This window comes from Saccoglossus kowalevskii, chromosome 3 (assembly GCF_978046115.1).
Source record: "Saccoglossus kowalevskii chromosome 3, keSacKowa6.1, whole genome shotgun sequence".
NCBI classification, from domain to species: Eukaryota; Metazoa; Hemichordata; class Enteropneusta; family Harrimaniidae; genus Saccoglossus; species Saccoglossus kowalevskii.
The window spans coordinates 26,033,157-26,051,633 of record NC_140643.1 but is presented as its reverse complement, the minus strand read 5'-3'; the positions used below and the strand labels follow the sequence as shown (position 1 = coordinate 26,051,633).

General features: G+C 36.5%; 2 protein-coding genes across 2 annotated transcripts in view; both read right to left on the bottom strand.

The window, feature by feature from the left end:
* The window catches only part of LOC102803115 (uncharacterized), a 32,467-nt gene extending 23,844 nt beyond the window's left edge, over positions 1-8,623 (bottom strand). Inside the window, exons 1-2 of the mRNA XM_085497411.1 lie at positions 8,611-8,623; positions 963-1,123 (exon numbers count right to left, since the gene is read on the bottom strand). Coding sequence (XP_085353537.1) covers positions 963-1,123; positions 8,611-8,623 — 174 coding nt within the window. The remainder of the gene's footprint in view (positions 1-962; positions 1,124-8,610) is intronic.
* A 2,462-nt stretch (positions 8,624-11,085) lies between these two features.
* Positions 11,086-18,439, bottom strand: LOC100371314 (uncharacterized). Its single transcript, XM_085496542.1, has 3 exons — positions 18,093-18,439; positions 11,884-12,235; positions 11,086-11,420 (listed from the first exon to the last, which is right to left on the bottom strand). The coding sequence occupies exons 2-3, from the start codon at positions 12,227-12,229 to the stop codon at positions 11,353-11,355; spliced, it is 414 nt and encodes a 137-aa protein (XP_085352668.1). The 5' UTR covers positions 12,230-12,235; positions 18,093-18,439; the 3' UTR covers positions 11,086-11,352.
* Between the last annotated feature and the right edge of the window lie 38 nt (positions 18,440-18,477).

Sequence of the window (18,477 nt, the reverse complement as noted above, 5' to 3'; positions counted from 1 at the left end):
TCGTCCCAGAAACACAAAACAATCAGATTTCCGACAATTATTGCGATACATGATGAAACTTCAGAGCCAGAAAGATAATAGAACCTTTATGTACCTCGAAGCATACCTCGAGCACAGTGATGCATAATTTGAATCTTACTAACGAGATAATTTAGTTCAATTTATATCATAATGGTATCATAGGTACTAAAACTACGTTTGTTCACTAAATGTTCTAACGCTGTGACACATTTCAACTTCTATTGCCTTGTACTAATGTATCAACACCCATGATTATATGGTAATTTCAATTGTATTAATACAATAACTTATAATGTTTTGTTTAGGCCAGCCGTCAATGCGTGGTACCTAGCGAACAAAGTATGCAATGTACATCATTCGAAGAGTATGTGACGATTGCGATATATAATTTCTCAATATTAAATAACAAATGTAAATTTGTAAACAAATGATATTATTTTAATTCATCAGAGTGGAATGCATATTGCATTTTATGATGTGATTACATCGTCTATCATAAATTCGTTATTTGATTTGAAAAGACAAAGGAATATAGATGAATACGCGGAAAGTACACTGTCCCCAGACGCAAATTGGATGTTGGTATTATGTAGTCAAATTTAATTATTAGCAATTTCATTTTTACCCCGACATACATTGAACATAATTCAAACTGAGGTCATATGGCGATGTGACAATGACAATGATTAAGATAATCTTTGATAATCTTTGCAGTAGTGTATATATCACCCACCTAAACAGAGTTGCGACATGATTATTGCAAATTAAATTGACTGCTGTGGGATTTTCTTGTCCATTTATCCCATAATGCAATGCAACGATAACGTTATTGTAATCCTATATAGCTGACAAAACATGAGTCAGATCTCACAAACATGCGACAAAACAATGCACAGAAAATAAACAGGAGAATTGCCGAGAATCGTTAATTGTTAAATTACCTTGATCTTGAAGCTATTTGTAGTCTCGAAAAACGACAAAGCCGTCGTCTTCACTGACTGGGTAAAATTAACATTGATGTCAAACTGAAATACAATAGCGTCACTGGCCTGGTACCCCACGTCGGCTGTTGGTGGATCTAAGCTAGCGAAACCCGTCAAATCTAAAAAAAATGATTGAAAAGATTTGACTTTTTCTATGTAATGATGGGCGATCTACCTAATCTAATAATATTCAAACATGGGTTGAAAAGAAACAGAAGTACTAGGAATACTAGGATAGTTGTACTATCAAACCCCTATTTACATTGTATTGTCCCATGGTGCATCTCAACTATAACCTCATAAGACAAAGAATGAATATGTTACCACAATACACGTACGCCTAAGATTTAATTCCAATAACATTTAGCAAGAGTTTGGTAATGGAGGCGATATACAAACAAATTTGCGATTTACAATAAATCATCGAAAGGCACAGCAAAGTAACGCAGTGGTAGTTTGAAATTGTCGTTATCATCTGAGCATGTAGTACATTTACCCTATTCACGCGCTGAATGGCGCGTCATGGTTACCTCATTTCCATTTTCAGTAACACGTAATCGCGACAAACGCTATCCATTTTTTTTATGATTCATAAAATTTACAATTTCTTTGACACAGTAACAAACTGGAGAAGCGTGATGTAAATGGATGGCCTACTCCGAAGTGAGTTCTACTGTAAACTGATCTCACCCTAGGCAGTTATGAGATGTATGTGAGATTGATTTAATGAACAAGTAATCAAGGAAATACACAACCAACTTATTCTAATACTCCTGCTATATATTGAAATTATGTACTATATCCAATGTTTCTGTAGTGTAATAAAGGTCAACGTGGAGGTGTTTTACAAAACCAATGTCTTGATGAGCACTCAATCGCCTTTTCCAATGTAGTTCGTGATAGTTACGGATAAATATTGTTTACTTTAGTTGAATTAGATGGAAGCGTGTTAAAAATACAGTAGTCAACTTGGATACTAGTGATTCGTCTGTACGCAATAGCCTATCCCAAGATCAAATGGCACATTAATGGAAACCAGTCAAATAATCCAAGGGCGATATCGCTAAGTTTCTTGTGGGTAGAGACTATAGAAAATATGCCACATACCGTTGAATTTTCTCTATTCGGTATTACTTAAATTGACTTACAGTTCACAATCATGCAGACAACGCAGACATACTTAGGTATACTTTAATGTGTTCCAGACCTCGAAATAATAACATATCGTTTCTTGCAAAAAAAGTATTAACGCTACTTTGGGAGTGTTGATATCCCTCTTGTATTGAGTGCCGAATACCACACAAGTTGAAACGTATTTGATTTTGGTCAGCCAAGATATATTCAGAATATTTCCTCACTAGCAGGTAGTTATGTTATTTTTCGATAATTATTTACGCCAGATTTGTCGTTACATTATCATTATATATTCTTAGAATGTCATAGACGAGTTGTGTTAGATAGTATACAAGTTCATCACCGTCATAATAAAGGTGTTCATATGTTAAGCCATCCCATACCAATAGCTGTTACAGTATCTGATAGATATATAGGTGAGTTCAAAATGTTATCTAGATGCAACACAGTATGAACTGTCATGTTATTTTCAAACGTTGTATTGAACGAGTGGGAACATTGATAACCTCAAAATGATCTGCAAAACATTCCGCTACTTCCTGTTGATCTGACACAATATTATTGTCCATGTTTAGACAGATTGACATTCCTTTCTCCAACCACATACCAAAATGTATGTACTTTTCTGTGTCTTCATCTCACATCTGAATAACCACTCAGCGTTTTTGTATTCGCTAGGTCAAATCAAATGTAATAATAATATAATAATAATAATACGTAATTTATAAAGCGCCAGTATCCAAAACAAGATAATGTTCAATGGCGCTGTATATAGAGATGACTTGCTTGTTAAAGGCTTTCCTAAAAAGATGGGTCTTAAGTTGATTCTTGAAACTGTTCAATGTTGGCGACTTGCGTAGTTCAAGTGGTAATGTGTTCCAAAGCCATGGTGCAGCACATGAGAAAGAACGTTTGCCGAATGATTCTGATTTATATTTTTGGTTTGATATATAACAAGGTGACATGTCATTTATTACTAATGTTTAGTAGCATCTTGTTAATGTAGTCCATTCTTGTAGCAGATTGTACATTCGTTTATGCAAATGAGCAATATTTTTCCAATATGGTTTGTAGTGCGCCTTCCAACTGGATTTTGGTATTGTACAAACTGACGTCACACGGCGAAAATCAACAATGCTGTGTAATGAATTTTCTAACTCTTCCGGAGATTTAGATTTACTAACATGACACTTTACATTTACATGTACTTTTGATGTCTGTCCTGCTAAGTTTTTCCAATTGATTTCTTGAAAGAGCAAATAGTTGAGTTACAAAAAAAGTTGAAAATGATCCGACAAGTTATTCGAGTTACCACCATGCAACATATCAATGTGTAACATTAGATTTTGAATCAGAAGGACTAAAAATGTAATCAATTGTTGAATGTTTAGTACCACAGAAAGATTTAAATCAGGGAAGATTTCCGTTTCGTGCACGTGGTCGTAATTCCATCTCTGTCCATCACGAAGACGGAAATCGAAATAATGGATTGGGTCGTAACTTTTCCTTCTAATCTCAACCAATGTATGCAAAGTGTAGATGTCACTGTGGAATGGCTAAACTGTAGCGAGCACTAGACTACGGGCATCACCTATGACTTCCGGTCAACTAGCCCTATTAATTATAATAGTTAGCTGTCACTGTCGTAACCATGGATACATCATATACACTACACCTCTCTAAGGGTTTGGTATTAAATTTGCTACTATCAATGTTGAAATGATTAAAATCTTGACAAACTCTACAACTTTGTGCGGTGTGCTCGCGTGTTTTCAGAGCATCCATTGTATTATATAAATTACAAAAGCAACTAGCCATTGGGGGTTATCCATGTGTTTACAGTTTACTTAAAATATACCATAACTAAATTCCCACCTTCTTTTTGAAGTAGTGAAATTTTCGCACGAATACTCCGTCTCAATGGATTATGTGCCGTTTTTGATTGTAAAGAACTTTAAATTGAACGGCTTATCAGTATTCATATAGTCTTATATTGCCAACAAAGTTGATCATTAAAAATGCATTGTATAAATAAGAGAAACGAACGTGTTTTTGTTTTTTCAAAACATTTAAAAAGTTATATTTGCAGAATAAATACATAAGAATGATGTGTAATACAAACACGTTATTAACCTGACTTGTTCCATGTAATTTAATCGGTTCGAAATACTAAAGTACATGTTACACAAACACTATAATATGTTCTCGACAGGGAATTGCATCGTGCGTGGGAATAAATTGCTTCTGTTCTGAAGCACACATACGTAATGGGTTTGCTGGCAACAAAGGCGTGTAATAATTACCCGAGACGTTTGGTAAAGTCTCCCACGTCACGTGATTAGCCATGTGCAATTTAATCAGGCATGGATTCGGATATGGTAAACCTTAATATATTGAAATAGTAACGAATAAGGTGTTCAGTTTTAATATTTACAGAAGATCGAACATAATAATGATATTTTTTGAATGTGTTATCGCGTTAAATCTGATAATAACACGTGTTAAAGAACGACCCACAAGAATAAATTTGAACATTAGTTTACCAAAATTGGAATGTACACGGCAAAATCCATTTTAAAAATAACTATTATTAAATTAAACGCAAAATAATAACAGATTCGACAGTAAATTCCGACCATTACATTAAATTCGGTGTTTTGTTGCAAATAAGGCTATACAATTTAACGTTGACGTGCGTCAGGTAATTACTCCTCAAATTGCATTATATACGATATCAACGCAGTCAGTCGTTAAAAGTCTCGTAAACACGGATAGTGCCTTTAGATAACTAGAGACATGTAGGGGTCGATTGTTTACGAGTCTTCCTCCGAAATTTTTTTTTTATTCATTTTATGGAGGGTAATTTCAGAAGTCTTGACAATGAACTTTTTGTGTCTATGCAAACATAAGCTTGACCTTAATGTAACCGTTCGCCGGAAAGTAATTGACTATTAAACGATGAGTGGGATATTTGAAATTGCAACATGCGTGTGTTATAAATTGTATACGTGTTTTTTATTGGCATATTAAATCGAATATGTAGAATAGATAATTTAGACTGGGTTTAATAAATAAATAGTAATGTTTAAAAGCTGTAAATGAGAACCATAGGTGGGTTTTGGGGTGCTCCTGTGGTTGACTGTACCGTGGAACTCAGCAGTGAAAACAGAGTACATTCTGACCACTTATCTGACTAAGACGGTATCTCTAGTTTAGAAATTATAGCATACAGTCGGAGAATACTCTGAGCTGCCGGTGCCGTGTGCTGGTCTTTTCATCGGTTTGCTTAAAACAACGCAGTATTCTTAACGCAACGATTAGCTGATTACCGCAGGATGACTGGAACTAATGCAGACCTGTAATTGGGATATATGGCCGTTGATCGGCGTTGAAAATAAATAAAGAACACTCGGACACCAGAATCTACAATAACTCAAAACATGACAATAATTCCCATTTTTACTGATAATTATTGTTCTAATTGTTGGTAAAAGCTAGTACTCATAACTTCTGTCTGTAAACATTGTTATTGTCACAATGGTTATTATTTCTGAACGTTTTGGTGTTTTTGAGGTAAAAATGATATTTTACATTTCTTCATGGAAACTAATATGTAATGTGTACGTACCCTGGGATGAATTTTCTGTCAGTGTATCTCAAATGTCTATTTCTCGGCGATTTTTTCTTGTTTTGTGATTTTTATTCTAAAATTTTGTTTTCGGCTATTCCTCAAAATTCATACGCCAGAATACAACTACCAATACTGTCTGTTTTTGTCATATTTTATTATCATTCGACATTGGGGTTTTAGAGTAAATTTGTCTACGTGCTGTGCTGTTTACTGTTTATTTCTCCATGCATGCATTTTTGTTATAAGTCAGAAGCATGCAGATACACTATAACTCAATCCGATTAAAATCTAATGTACATATTCAAACTTCAATACAAATAAATATTATATAAAGGGTCATAAAAAACAATAAAAAAAAACTATTGGAGCTTCATACCTACATCGGATTTTAATCAGATTGCAATGTAACTGAAAATGCCACAATATTGACCAATCACCTGACAATTTGATATCTATACTAGTATGACGTAATAGTTACAAAAGTCAATATAATTTGTTATTAGTTTGTATTTCTAGATAAGGCATATATTGTAACGTCGAGTTATGTTATCTTTTTCGTATCGATTTCATTTCATTTGTTTACCCAAATGCTATGATTGATCACATGGAAGTCAAATTTAATGATATTATGCAAATTCTGTTCATATACAGTGAATACGTAATGTTCTGTAACGTGACTGAATTCATACCTGCTATTTAATATATAGTAACATTAGCGTTACTGTAAATATATGCTATTTATTGTTTGTCTCCTGAACAGCGCAGTATCTTATACTGTAATATGACGTCACATGATATACGTGTTGGTTAGTGACATATATGACATGCCATATATAAGACCATTGTTAGTGACACATAAATGGTGATATACAAGCGTGACCCAGTGATAGTGACATGGCCACTGTGGTACCTATTGTGACATGTCTATTATGATGCGTGTGTTACTGACACATACAAGGTGACAATTCATGTTCAGTGTGAACCGTAAGACAGTGACACGTAGATATAGTGATATGCCTACTGTGACGCCTGTGTAAGCGACCCCCCCCCCACACACACATACATACATACACACGCATGGCGACATGTCTGTTGTGACACCCATGTTACTGACACACACATGGTTATATGGCTGTGTTGTCACATATATGGCGATATGTGCATTGCGACTCTGCACTTGTGTCACATACGTGGTGTAATGTCTACTGTGCCTACCTGTGTTAGTTACACACACATAGTGGCATGCCTACTGTGACGTCACTGTTGGTGGCACTCCTAGTTATATACACATGGTGACAGATATATCTTATAAGTACCATACATAGTGACCTTTTTTTTGTGACACCAAGACATGCCTACTGTGACGCCTATGTTACGGTATATATGGTTGGTGACAGACAGACATACTGTGTTTAGGTCATAAATGGCACCTAGACGCGGTGACATGCCTAGTATAGGATACCAGTGTTATGAATTGACATAACGATAGTAGATGTTCACAGGCAGTTATGTCATTTTAGTTAAAATGAGATCAAGAAGCGTTGTAGTTCATACTGAGTTTGGTAATGTGCATTCATTCTCGTATGTATAAAACATAAATGAACCGGATCGCATGACATAATTCAGTGGTCGTTATTATTTTAAAGTCACGTGCGTTGTTTGCTTTACTAATGAAACGGAATATTTATATATCTTATATTTTAACTCATCGGGAAAATCTAAGCTTTCCTTCTAACTGTGATAACTAAATGACGTGTCGTGAGATGACATGCATATATAGGACTTGCCTTGTGACTTGATTCTTCTACTGTATATCACGCACACCATCAGAAGTTTCCAAATCGAAGACATTTCTGTAATAATACGGTACTAAAACGCAACTTCGAAACGCACACTGGTTCTAGGTCTCTCTACTATGTTGGGGACGCGCGAATTGCGTAATGCGTGAGAGAAATCCAATCACGCGTTAGTAGACACGGGGATGAAATATGGACGATCATAAACACCCGCGTGTAGCTGCAAAGTTCACGCACCCCCGTCAAATAGTGTTTCAGTCCAAGCGCTCGTATTAATCTAATATCAAACCATACTTCGTGTAAGTAAATTGGAAATTTGTGATCCAGATATTGCTGCAAATTAGTTGATCCACGGAATGGAGACAACGCAATTTGCTTGAGGCAAATCACAACAACATGCGAGGAAAGATCTATAATTATGTGTACACCGCGACGGGATAATGTAATAGAGGCATCAATTACTCTGTGTAACCCGAGTTGTTTTCCCTTAATGTACCATTCACAGTGAAAAATAATGATTTATATTTTTCTTATGCCAGTTATTTAGATATCAAAATAATAAGCGAATAACATCCGGGGAATATGTAACTCGTTCAACGGAGTTCGGCGCGAGTAACTTCCTTGTGTGCTACGTAGTTATAGTTTAAATAGTTGTGTGAATATATTTTTTCTCAATATGGATTACGCCCGACATCCATCCCTAGGTACACCTGACATTTTCCCCCTTAACGGTTTTTTCCTTGGCGGTCGATGTATTAGCGATGGGGATTTACAATCTATTATTTTGTGTATATTTACATATGTAAGGGGGATACCTGTAATAAACGCGTGTGGCTCCTTGGTTCTGAAACGACCGCATACCGCATTTCATGCTTGTTGTGTAATTTGTATGAATAATTTAGGTTGGGTATAGATTCGTGCATATATGATGGCAAGTACGTTACACATATTCAATATTGTTATGCAATTCATCATTCTAACGCAATTCATCATTCAAACACTAGTTTTGTTCTGTTTTCAATTGTTATTACAAGTGCAAACTTACCTCTTAAGTCCATTCTATATGTATCGATTACTGTGGTGATACCAATCAGTCGTCTTTATGCATTCCACAAACACACACACGCCTCACGCTATTACCCTTATATCACTTTCCACATCCAGACCTTATCGCGTCCTGCAATGCTGTATGTGTTGAGACGAATATAAGATACTCACTATCACACAGAGGTAGAAAGACGCAATAGTTCATGGTTTAGATTTCACTCACGTAATAATACTAATTAGAGCAGTTTGAGCCGATGAAACATTGCAGTAATATATAATTATTTCATCATAGTATAATGGACACGATAATAATTTACATAGATTACAAAATCTCTTCTTCCTGTCAATTCATTGTTATCTACTGGTGTCTATTTCCCAGAGGATAACAAAAACTTCTGAATCTAGCAATTGCCCTTCGTGTTTTAAATATGATCTATACATGAAAAATACAATTCCAGGTTGAGGAAAGTTTTATAATTTCTATAATATGTATTGTCCTTATGAGTGGAAAATTTAAGATAAGCAATAGAGTGGGAGAAATCTCCTCCATTGGAAACTCACTAAATTAGAGGTAACATTCGTGAAATCTTCCAGCTATATTAGGTTTCATATCAAAAATAACATGCGTCTTTTTCATTTCAAGTTACCGAGTTAATTTTGAGATACGAAGAAATAATTTCACCACTGCCAAAATGCAAGTTTTTAATATTTTCCATGACATTTTAGACTGCATGTTCCCAATTATGTTTTTCAGTTTCGGTATGCTAATACAAATGAAAGCATAAAGACGGTGACAAATAATCTTCCATTCGGCTAGAACGTTCATAATATGAATCCCGACTGCAGAGAAGGTCAAATTATAATAAGATAGATGTTTCGTGAAAACGGTGAGTGATTGTCTTGTATGGTATCATCCATCTTCCATGGCGAGTCAATATACACTCACTGTATCCTCATTAGGAAACAATTGTACATTTATTTGGTTCAACATATCTACATTCTCGACGATATTAATGCATAGTGTGTCAATACAAAGGACGGCATGGGAGGGGATTGCTGTACTTCCTTGTAATAAAATCGTCCATACTTGGAGGTCCGTTGTTGACGATGAAATGGGAAATCACGCAAGACGCTGTAATAATTCGTCGCGTTTAAGAAATTACTGAACAGTTACTTAAACCTAGATACGTACGTGATCAGCTGTTTCGTTGTACGCACGCACTGTCCGATGAGTACATTTGTGAAAATAAGATCGGCGCTTTGAGTTATGGGTGTTACACTGATATACCTAGAGGGATAGTTTGCGGTGGATTGGTAAGTTTGGGCTGAAATAATATCCTAAACATGAATGATTACGCAAATTTGTGACTGAAAGAAAGTAGTAAACCAAATAGCTGCTAAGATCTCGTCGTCTCCCTTCAAATAAGCGTTCAATTTTCGAATTTCATAGTGTCCAAATTAACATGATAACCAGGTCAGGACAGTGGACGCGCACACGGTAGAAAATGGAACACTATTAGAAGGTAAAAACAAATCTCGCGGTTCTCTCGCTCTCGACGAGATCTCGGCGGCCATTTACAAATAATTTCTACAGTACTTTTTCTCTTTAGTTTGATACAGTTTCAACAAAGACTTGGCAGCAATATAATGTCGGGCTATCTAATATTCATCTCTTGGGGAAGAGCTGTGTTAGAAATGACTTGCGACAAACATACACAGTCTGGTCGTAGTATAGACAACAGAGTGACTGTGCATAACCCTTAGAAAACAGGAACATGCAAATGTGAGTATTCTTTTCATGTAACCTTAGCTAATTTTGTGGTTAGAGCAAAATCAGAAACATTTCATATTATTAAAACTGAATAGGCCTAACTAAAAATTGCATGCAAGGAGGAAGTTTTTGTTTCACTGTGGGTACATGGAAAGAAAACAAATTGGACATTTTTTCCTACAAGGCAACAAAACTGTCTAAAGGTGAACAATGGCCTGTCGAAATTTGTATCGTTATAACAAGTGTATCTATAAGACCGATATAGCCTTAGCCTCCCGTTATTCTGGGATAGATATGAATAGTGGCACAGCATAAATAATCAAACATGTAAAAAGGAAAAAACTGTTAAATCTACATGTTATATGCATAAATATGATTAACTATACTATACCCATGTCGCACACAGGGAGTAGGATTTTCTTTTGTCCCAGACAGTCAGTGGTACCTTTTTCTAAGGGTTGTGGTCGTAGGTGGCGCTTTTCACAATAGCATTTCACCCTGATGAGTTCTGTCGTAGTGATGGCCAGCGATGACATTGCACTCAAATATAAAACATACCTGAATCTTAATTCCGATGCATTGGGCGTTACTGCTTTATATGGTGTCGTATTAATATAATAGTAATATAAGAAAATGTCCTGCCCTCTACGGTCACACGTAATACATCCACACATATTCAGACAAGAGATGAACAGGAATATATTTTTGTGTGATAAATGTTATATATCTATTCCAATTTCATGGTGACATGTTTGTTTGTTTTTTCTCAAAATTCCAAATGTCGGAAAATACGAAACTACTAATATAAGTAAAAACAGCCTGGCATATATACATTTTTTATTGAAAAAATATAAATGTAGCACTATAAATAAAGTATCGCTGATGTAATAGCGTAATTTAAAAAAAATGACGATGCCCTTGAATGAAATGTGCATGACAATCTAGTTCAATAGAAAGGAAGGCAGTAGTTCACTGGGAATATGGCTCGAACGCCCATGGCGCTTTCTTAAATTCATCCTCGTCTAGTACACCATCACCTGCAAGAAAACACACTTAGGAGTAAAAATTAAAAATATCACTTAAAAAACGCTCTCTCGGAAGATTCGCGGTAGATTTTTATAAAAGCCAAACAAGTTAGTCTTTTAAAGATGAATGAGTTGCAGACGACAATTTGATTAATAGTGGAATAAAACATTTGGTTACAATGACAGATTCTCTTTAACGACCATGGCACATTCCGTTTGGCAGAATATAACGCGTTTTTGTTTATTCCGTATTTATGTTTAAAACATGTTATTTGCATATCTAAAGGAAATCAACTAGGAACGCTAAGGAGTAATCGGGAGCATTAATGAACCATCATGTGCCCTGTACCTCGCATATGTTGAAGAGTTGCAATAACTGTAAGACGCAACGTAAAAAGTGGCACGTCACGTATGAATGACGTTACGTGACCGAAACGTAACTGGACAAATATCATAATTACAGAATTAGACTCACCATTAAGATCCGCATCGTCAAAAGGTTTTTGAGCATCCTCTTCTTTGGTTTCCGTTGCTAAGGCTAACTCTGTCAAATTTACATGTCCATTGCTATCTATATCGTACGTTTCGAAGGTGGTTGGAAGATTAATCGCTTCGAAATGACCCACTTCAGCAACATCTGGGATATGACCCTCGAATGGATAAGGAGGTTCGAAATCGTCATAAATTACATCATTTCCAGTCTTCGGGACTTCCGATATGTCTGGTTCTCTTTTGAGTATGGGGTCTTTTTCCTCGTCTTCGCTGATAACAACAACGATGAAGCAAATACCAAGTAATACAACACTACCCCACCTGGACATGTTGACCTAAAATCAAAAAAAACAAATAAATTGAAATAATTAATTTTCGCTGAAGGAATGATTCAAGTGCAAATAAATTCCAGCAAATATACCATTTTTCCTATATTTTACATTCAACTCGTCAAAAATCAGTGAAAATAAATTCCATACAAAACACACCAAAAGTATTTTACGGTATACTGTAAAAAAAATGGTTGCGGCTAGCTTGAGAAAAATACATTGTGCGGGACACACAGTGAAACTATCTTTTGAACAATACATCAACAAAGTTTTACGGAATTGGTGATCAACATGTGCTGAGCACTTGACATTCGGTGAGCAAAACACTAGTCAGTATTAGGGCAAATATGCATTCAATACAAAAGCTATTGACTAGACCGCTATACACAATAATACTTCTGGAGATTAGTTTTATCAGCTTGTAAATGAACTGCAAGGTTTCTGTAAACAGACGAGTGATTAACAGCATCATTAGCATAGCCACAAATGAATTGGGCCTTTAAATGTTTACCATAAATAGCGCCCTCTGTCGAAGAAAACTTGCGTAGTGAAAACACGGTAACCTCTTTATAATGAACCCTTTATGACGATTTCCCTGATATAATTAAACAAGCAACCTGTCGGCTGATATAGCTCCGCTTTTTGTAATGGATGCTCTGAAAGCAATGACTATGAAGCAATTTAAAGTTAATGCTAGCTGCTTTAATATGGCAAGACACCAACTTTCTTGATTTTGTTACAGAGAATATTTCACTAAAAGTAGAGAATTGAAGATATCTTTACAAATAAAGTTATGAAGCAATCAGGTTAGACGTTTTCAAGAAATAGTTGAAAATAACATTTTTTACCAAAAATGACAAAAATATTCACTAAAATTAGAGAATTGAAGAAATCGTCATGAAATTAACAAATCTGACAGAGATCTATCCAAGGTACCTACAAATAAATTTACAAAGCAATCAGGTTAGAGGTTTTTAACAAGAAGTTGAAAATAACATTTTTACGAAAAATGACACAAATATTCACTAAAATTAAAGATATCGTCATGAAATTACCAAATCTGACCCAAAGTACCTACAAATAAAGTTACAAAGCAATCGGATTAGCAGTTTTCAAGAAGAAGTTGGAAATAACGAATTGAAAATGTCGTCACAAAATCAATAAATCTGAGAGAGGTCCACCCAAGGTACCTACATACCAAGTATCAAAGCATTTGGGCTAGCGGTTTTCAAGAAGAAGTCGAAAATGGCCTTTTTGACCAAAAATGACAAAAATATTCGCTATAAATAAGACAATTGAACATATCCACACGAAATGAACAAATCTGAGAGAGAACCACCCAAGGTACCTTTCTAGAAAGTTTCATAGCTATACAGTTTGTGGTTTTTAAGAAGAAGTCGAAAATGTAAAGTTGACGATGGCGACGACGACGGACAATCAGTAATATTATAAGCTCCGCTCGACCTTGCCGACGTCGGGCGGCGTCGCTAGTTGGCGTGCTGTCAGAGTATCAATCACACTATGTTCTAAAAGGCTTGTAATATGATATTTCAGATAAAGTATATATCTTTAATGGGAAGCTCGTCTTGAAATACGTGTATCAGTATTCTATGTATATCTTTTTAAATTTCATTAGATTGCCCAGGACATATCACGGAATGTAAAATTACTTGAGAAACGAGATCAAAACTGGCATTGAACTAATGATATCACAGAATAAAATACAGCAACGCCAGTATATATTTGTAATTAATTTCCATCAAAGCATTACAGTCGTGACGCAGCGCGTTTCATAAATTTCGGGTAAACAATGTGTTTTACAACACCTCAAACACACGACGCGTCGCGACGACTGTGACAGTGTCTCAGTATTTCGTATTCATTTTATTGGAAACAAATATATCTATTAAAAGTATATTTCCAATCAACGCGAAAAGTGTATTGTGAGTAACACAAGTAAGTTATTTTGTATAAAACACACTATATTCCATGAAAAGACAACCACTGTGAAATACGGCATGTAACAGTTTAATATTAACACACATTGCCATGTGACACTATTCATTAAGATCACCATTAGTCAGTCACACATTGTATAACTTGTGTTCATAGCATGAATGTTTCTTCTTATCGCTGGGTTAATAGATACTGACGTGTACTGGACCCCGTGGTGATTGATTCAATACAGGTACTGGATAGAAAAGCGACGTCATGGGACGTACGTTCGGTCATATCCAATCACAGCCCGCTCTGCCTGTAGTCGCATCAATGTTGATATCGAAAGTTTGGATTTGGATTCGGAATATGAGTAGAATTTAAGAATTGAACTTGCGACAAGTGCGAGAAATAAAAGTGTACGTGAAAGTAACCACAAAAAGACAGGGACTGGTGTGTAGCCTGGGTTTATGTAATCTGATGCCACTGCAATGCACAGTGTACTGGTACTGGCACAGTAACTTTGTACGGAACTGAAAATGCGACTCTTTCGTTTTGAAATTGCAGGTTATATATAAAAATTGAAAATTCTCTTTTTCAAGAATTTGTTTGACGAAGCGTTCGTTTCATCGCCCACTAATAACATGGCACGCGAGATGTGATTTGGACCGCCATTAGTCTTCAAGTTACCACGGCACGACTGACATCTTGATGACGTAATTTACGACTATTGAACAGTACATTATGTTTATACGGGATTCATACCAAAATCATCTTTTTGAGAAGACAACCTAAACGATCCACAAGACGCCATGATTAATACGTGTCCTCTGTTGCACTTCCACGCATGGCAATTTCAACGAATACACCCTACGTTAATGTCGCACCTGTGCCCACAGTTGTGTATTCTTTTCAGTTGCCGCGAGGTCGTTGATTGTTGTTTTGATGGCGAATTGTTCCGTTAATCGTTGGCGCCACAGTGAAGAAGGGTGCTTGATGACACCTGGCTATATCACTTGAAAGCACGTTATTATCCACTGCATAAAAATTATGCTTGTCAATTTCAGCACTACTATAAGGACGCTATTCTCCGGCGGGCAAACAACTTCTATGAGTAACCCAGCGGGGATCTAATAGACACGCCCACTGTTGGGAGGGATGCGAGTGCACTAATTGGCCCATATAAACATATAATTAAATAAATCCTCAAATCTACTCAGGCTGGTGCACTATATCGAAGTGACTGTTATGTAAGGGACATAACGCCGTTTTGAAGTTCACGAGTACTGTGAATTACCAGTACAGGGATGTGTAGATATTTGATGATGAGATAGGATGAACAGTTTCGACCATTCCATGATATTTATTTATGCTCCGTATAACTGTAACTTACATCTTGTTCACCTCATTATTTGTCAAATAATTACCGGGAAGCCATCTCAGTTTATCCCCCTCAAGATGTCTCAAAACGAACCCTCAACACACACACACAGAACAATTACTGCCAAATTACTAGTAGTTTATTGTTTGTATTGAGGATGAATCAGAAAAAGTACTTGTATTTGTTATAACTTTCATAAAACACTAAATACAATCGTATACGTAAAAATCCGTCTGCCATGGCGTTTCAGGTTATCGTCAGGTATATTTATTTGTTGTTGAAGATCTCAAGTCAGTGAAAGTACTATTATATTGTTTTATATACATCACTGGACACATCAAAATAACTCCGCTGATATATACCTACGGGCAACGGATAATAATACATAACCCTGGACCGTGCAACATTCATGTATGCCCTCCTGAACTCGCCTTTGTAGTACATGTGGCGCGGTAGCTCACCCCAATGACTTCAGTCTGATATTTTCAGTGGAAGGATTATTACACGGGGATTTTAATCCGGTAGACTGCATCCGCCAATATTGTGGAATGGAGTGAAGACCGCCCGGGAAAAAAATTCACGATACAGATTCGTTGTGGTTTTCAAAAACAAAACGAAACAAACAAACAAAATGATTAGAGTCGCCATGAACATATTTATATCCGCTTCCTCGTTTCGCTCTTTACATAGTTTAGGCTACCTCGTCTTTCACTACAGCGTTATATATAAATGTCCCGATGCCAATGACTGTTTGGAAAAAAACACAGAGGAATTCCAAATAATAAAGCTCTGATGTCAATACCGGGGACGGGGAACGGGTAAACAATTGTCACCGGAGTTTGACACGAAAGACAGTACAGTTTACAATGCCCGAGTATTCATACGCACTCGAAACGACTGATGTGCCTACATTGAGTACCGGTACGTGATTTGAGTTTAAATTCGTGATTAGTGGAAGTGAAAGCTGTGACAGAATACATGCGTGAACTGTGGATAACTGTTTGAGTGGCAAGGGCGGATTCAAAGCGTTTCAAACAGTGAACATAACCATGTCTGGCTAAATGATTATCTTTATTGAGCAGCGCTGATGGGTCGGAACTAACATGATTAAGAATGAGCTTTACTAGTAGTTTGCCTTCGTGCGTGACTGTTGGACAAATACTTAAATTATGACATAATGTCTGTATTCATTGCTATTTGATTCAGCCCTAAACCGACCTGTCGAGAAATTATCGAGAGGTCTGCACTATAATAATTACTTTCTTGCGTCCCCATTATTTGTCACGAGTTCATGGAGTTTTCTGTCTTCGGCATTTCCTCTATAACCATAATTATGGTTTGTAAGAACAAAACACCCAGTGAGTATTGTATTGGATATAAAACAATTTTACGTATTTACATTTTTGTCACGTGCCATTTGTTTATATAGAGTTAAAATCGGGTATTATTTTTCGCATTCTTAGTAACATGACGTTACACACCCAAGTACGGTAGTACGAATACACAGCGACGCAACTCTTATACTAGTGCGACCAAATTAGCGAAAAATCAAAAATCACGGGCGCGCCTCAAAATGTTTCTGTTGTCAGACCAGACCCTTCAAGTTATTGTGAGTTTATATTCACGGTGTCGCATTTATTTTCTTTACTTATCTCAAGTAGCGGGTGGTTTCAATAGCTGTCGCCAATGCGTCCACAATCACAATTCTATTTACCCAGAGACGTCAAATGGCTAATTGATTAGTGGACAAACTAACCAGCTGGAAGATCACCATTCTGCCAAGTGACGAGAAAAACTACCAAATAACGACAATATATGGTTTTCACCTCTGACCCAAAGTGCCCATTAACGACAAAATAAAGCGATGACATCTCAGGAGGAAGATCGTTTTTCATCCTCTCCTCGATATCTCTGACAATAGAACCAGTCAACTGAACTGTACGGAGTCACCCACAGGTGTAACCTATAACTTCCAATTAGTTCAACCGACACAGATACTGCTACGTCAGTGCATATAGATTGGGTTTGTAAACTTTTAACAAGAGTTAGACTTTTAAAAATCATTCACATAGGACCACATACATAGTCGCGAATACTACCACACTCACTCACCAACAAGTTTCTTCTGTTACAACACCGGGAAAAAAATGCTTACTTTCGAAATGTACAACATTGTCAGTAGTCGCTGACAGAAAACAATGGTAGCATAGCGTGTACATGTGGAGCTATTAACTTGACTCATAAACTTTCTACAGACTGATATTTTTTTAAATCATTGGCCAAAGTCAACTAATATAATTTAAATCAATTGATCTGAAGCGCAAAATATTATCGTAACTGGCCACAAAAACGATCACATGCATACTGCGAATACTACGACACTCACTCACCAACAAGTTTCTACACTGAGGAGAAAAATATTTACTTTCGAAATGTTTTCTGTAGTCGCTGACAGAAAACAATGGTTGCATAGCGTGTATATATGGGGCCATTAACATCACGGTTCGCCAAGCCGAACCGATCACGAGCGAATTTTATAGAACTTACCTGGCTTGATTGGACTAGTTGCTGGGATGGGAACGTAGAACTAAAGTTCTCTAAAAAATACTCCTTTCTCAGTAAATACAGTAAATTTGGATCGCGGATTGGCCCCGTTGACTGGGTCTGTCACGATGTATGTGGCTAACACTGGTGGTATACGTGGGAGACTCGAGCGGATAAACAACACTTGAAGTAGTCGGGTGTCACTTTTCAACAAACTGAAAACAGGAGATGTCTTATCGAGAAGTTAATAGGGTCCTTCTCTACAGAAAGGCGATACCAAAAGCTGGATAAATGCTGCGAGCGTTCTATGGCATGCACATACTGAATGCATTTTACAGATGCGAAGTCCGTGGCCGAGATGAACTCTATTACGTTGCTATTGGTTCAG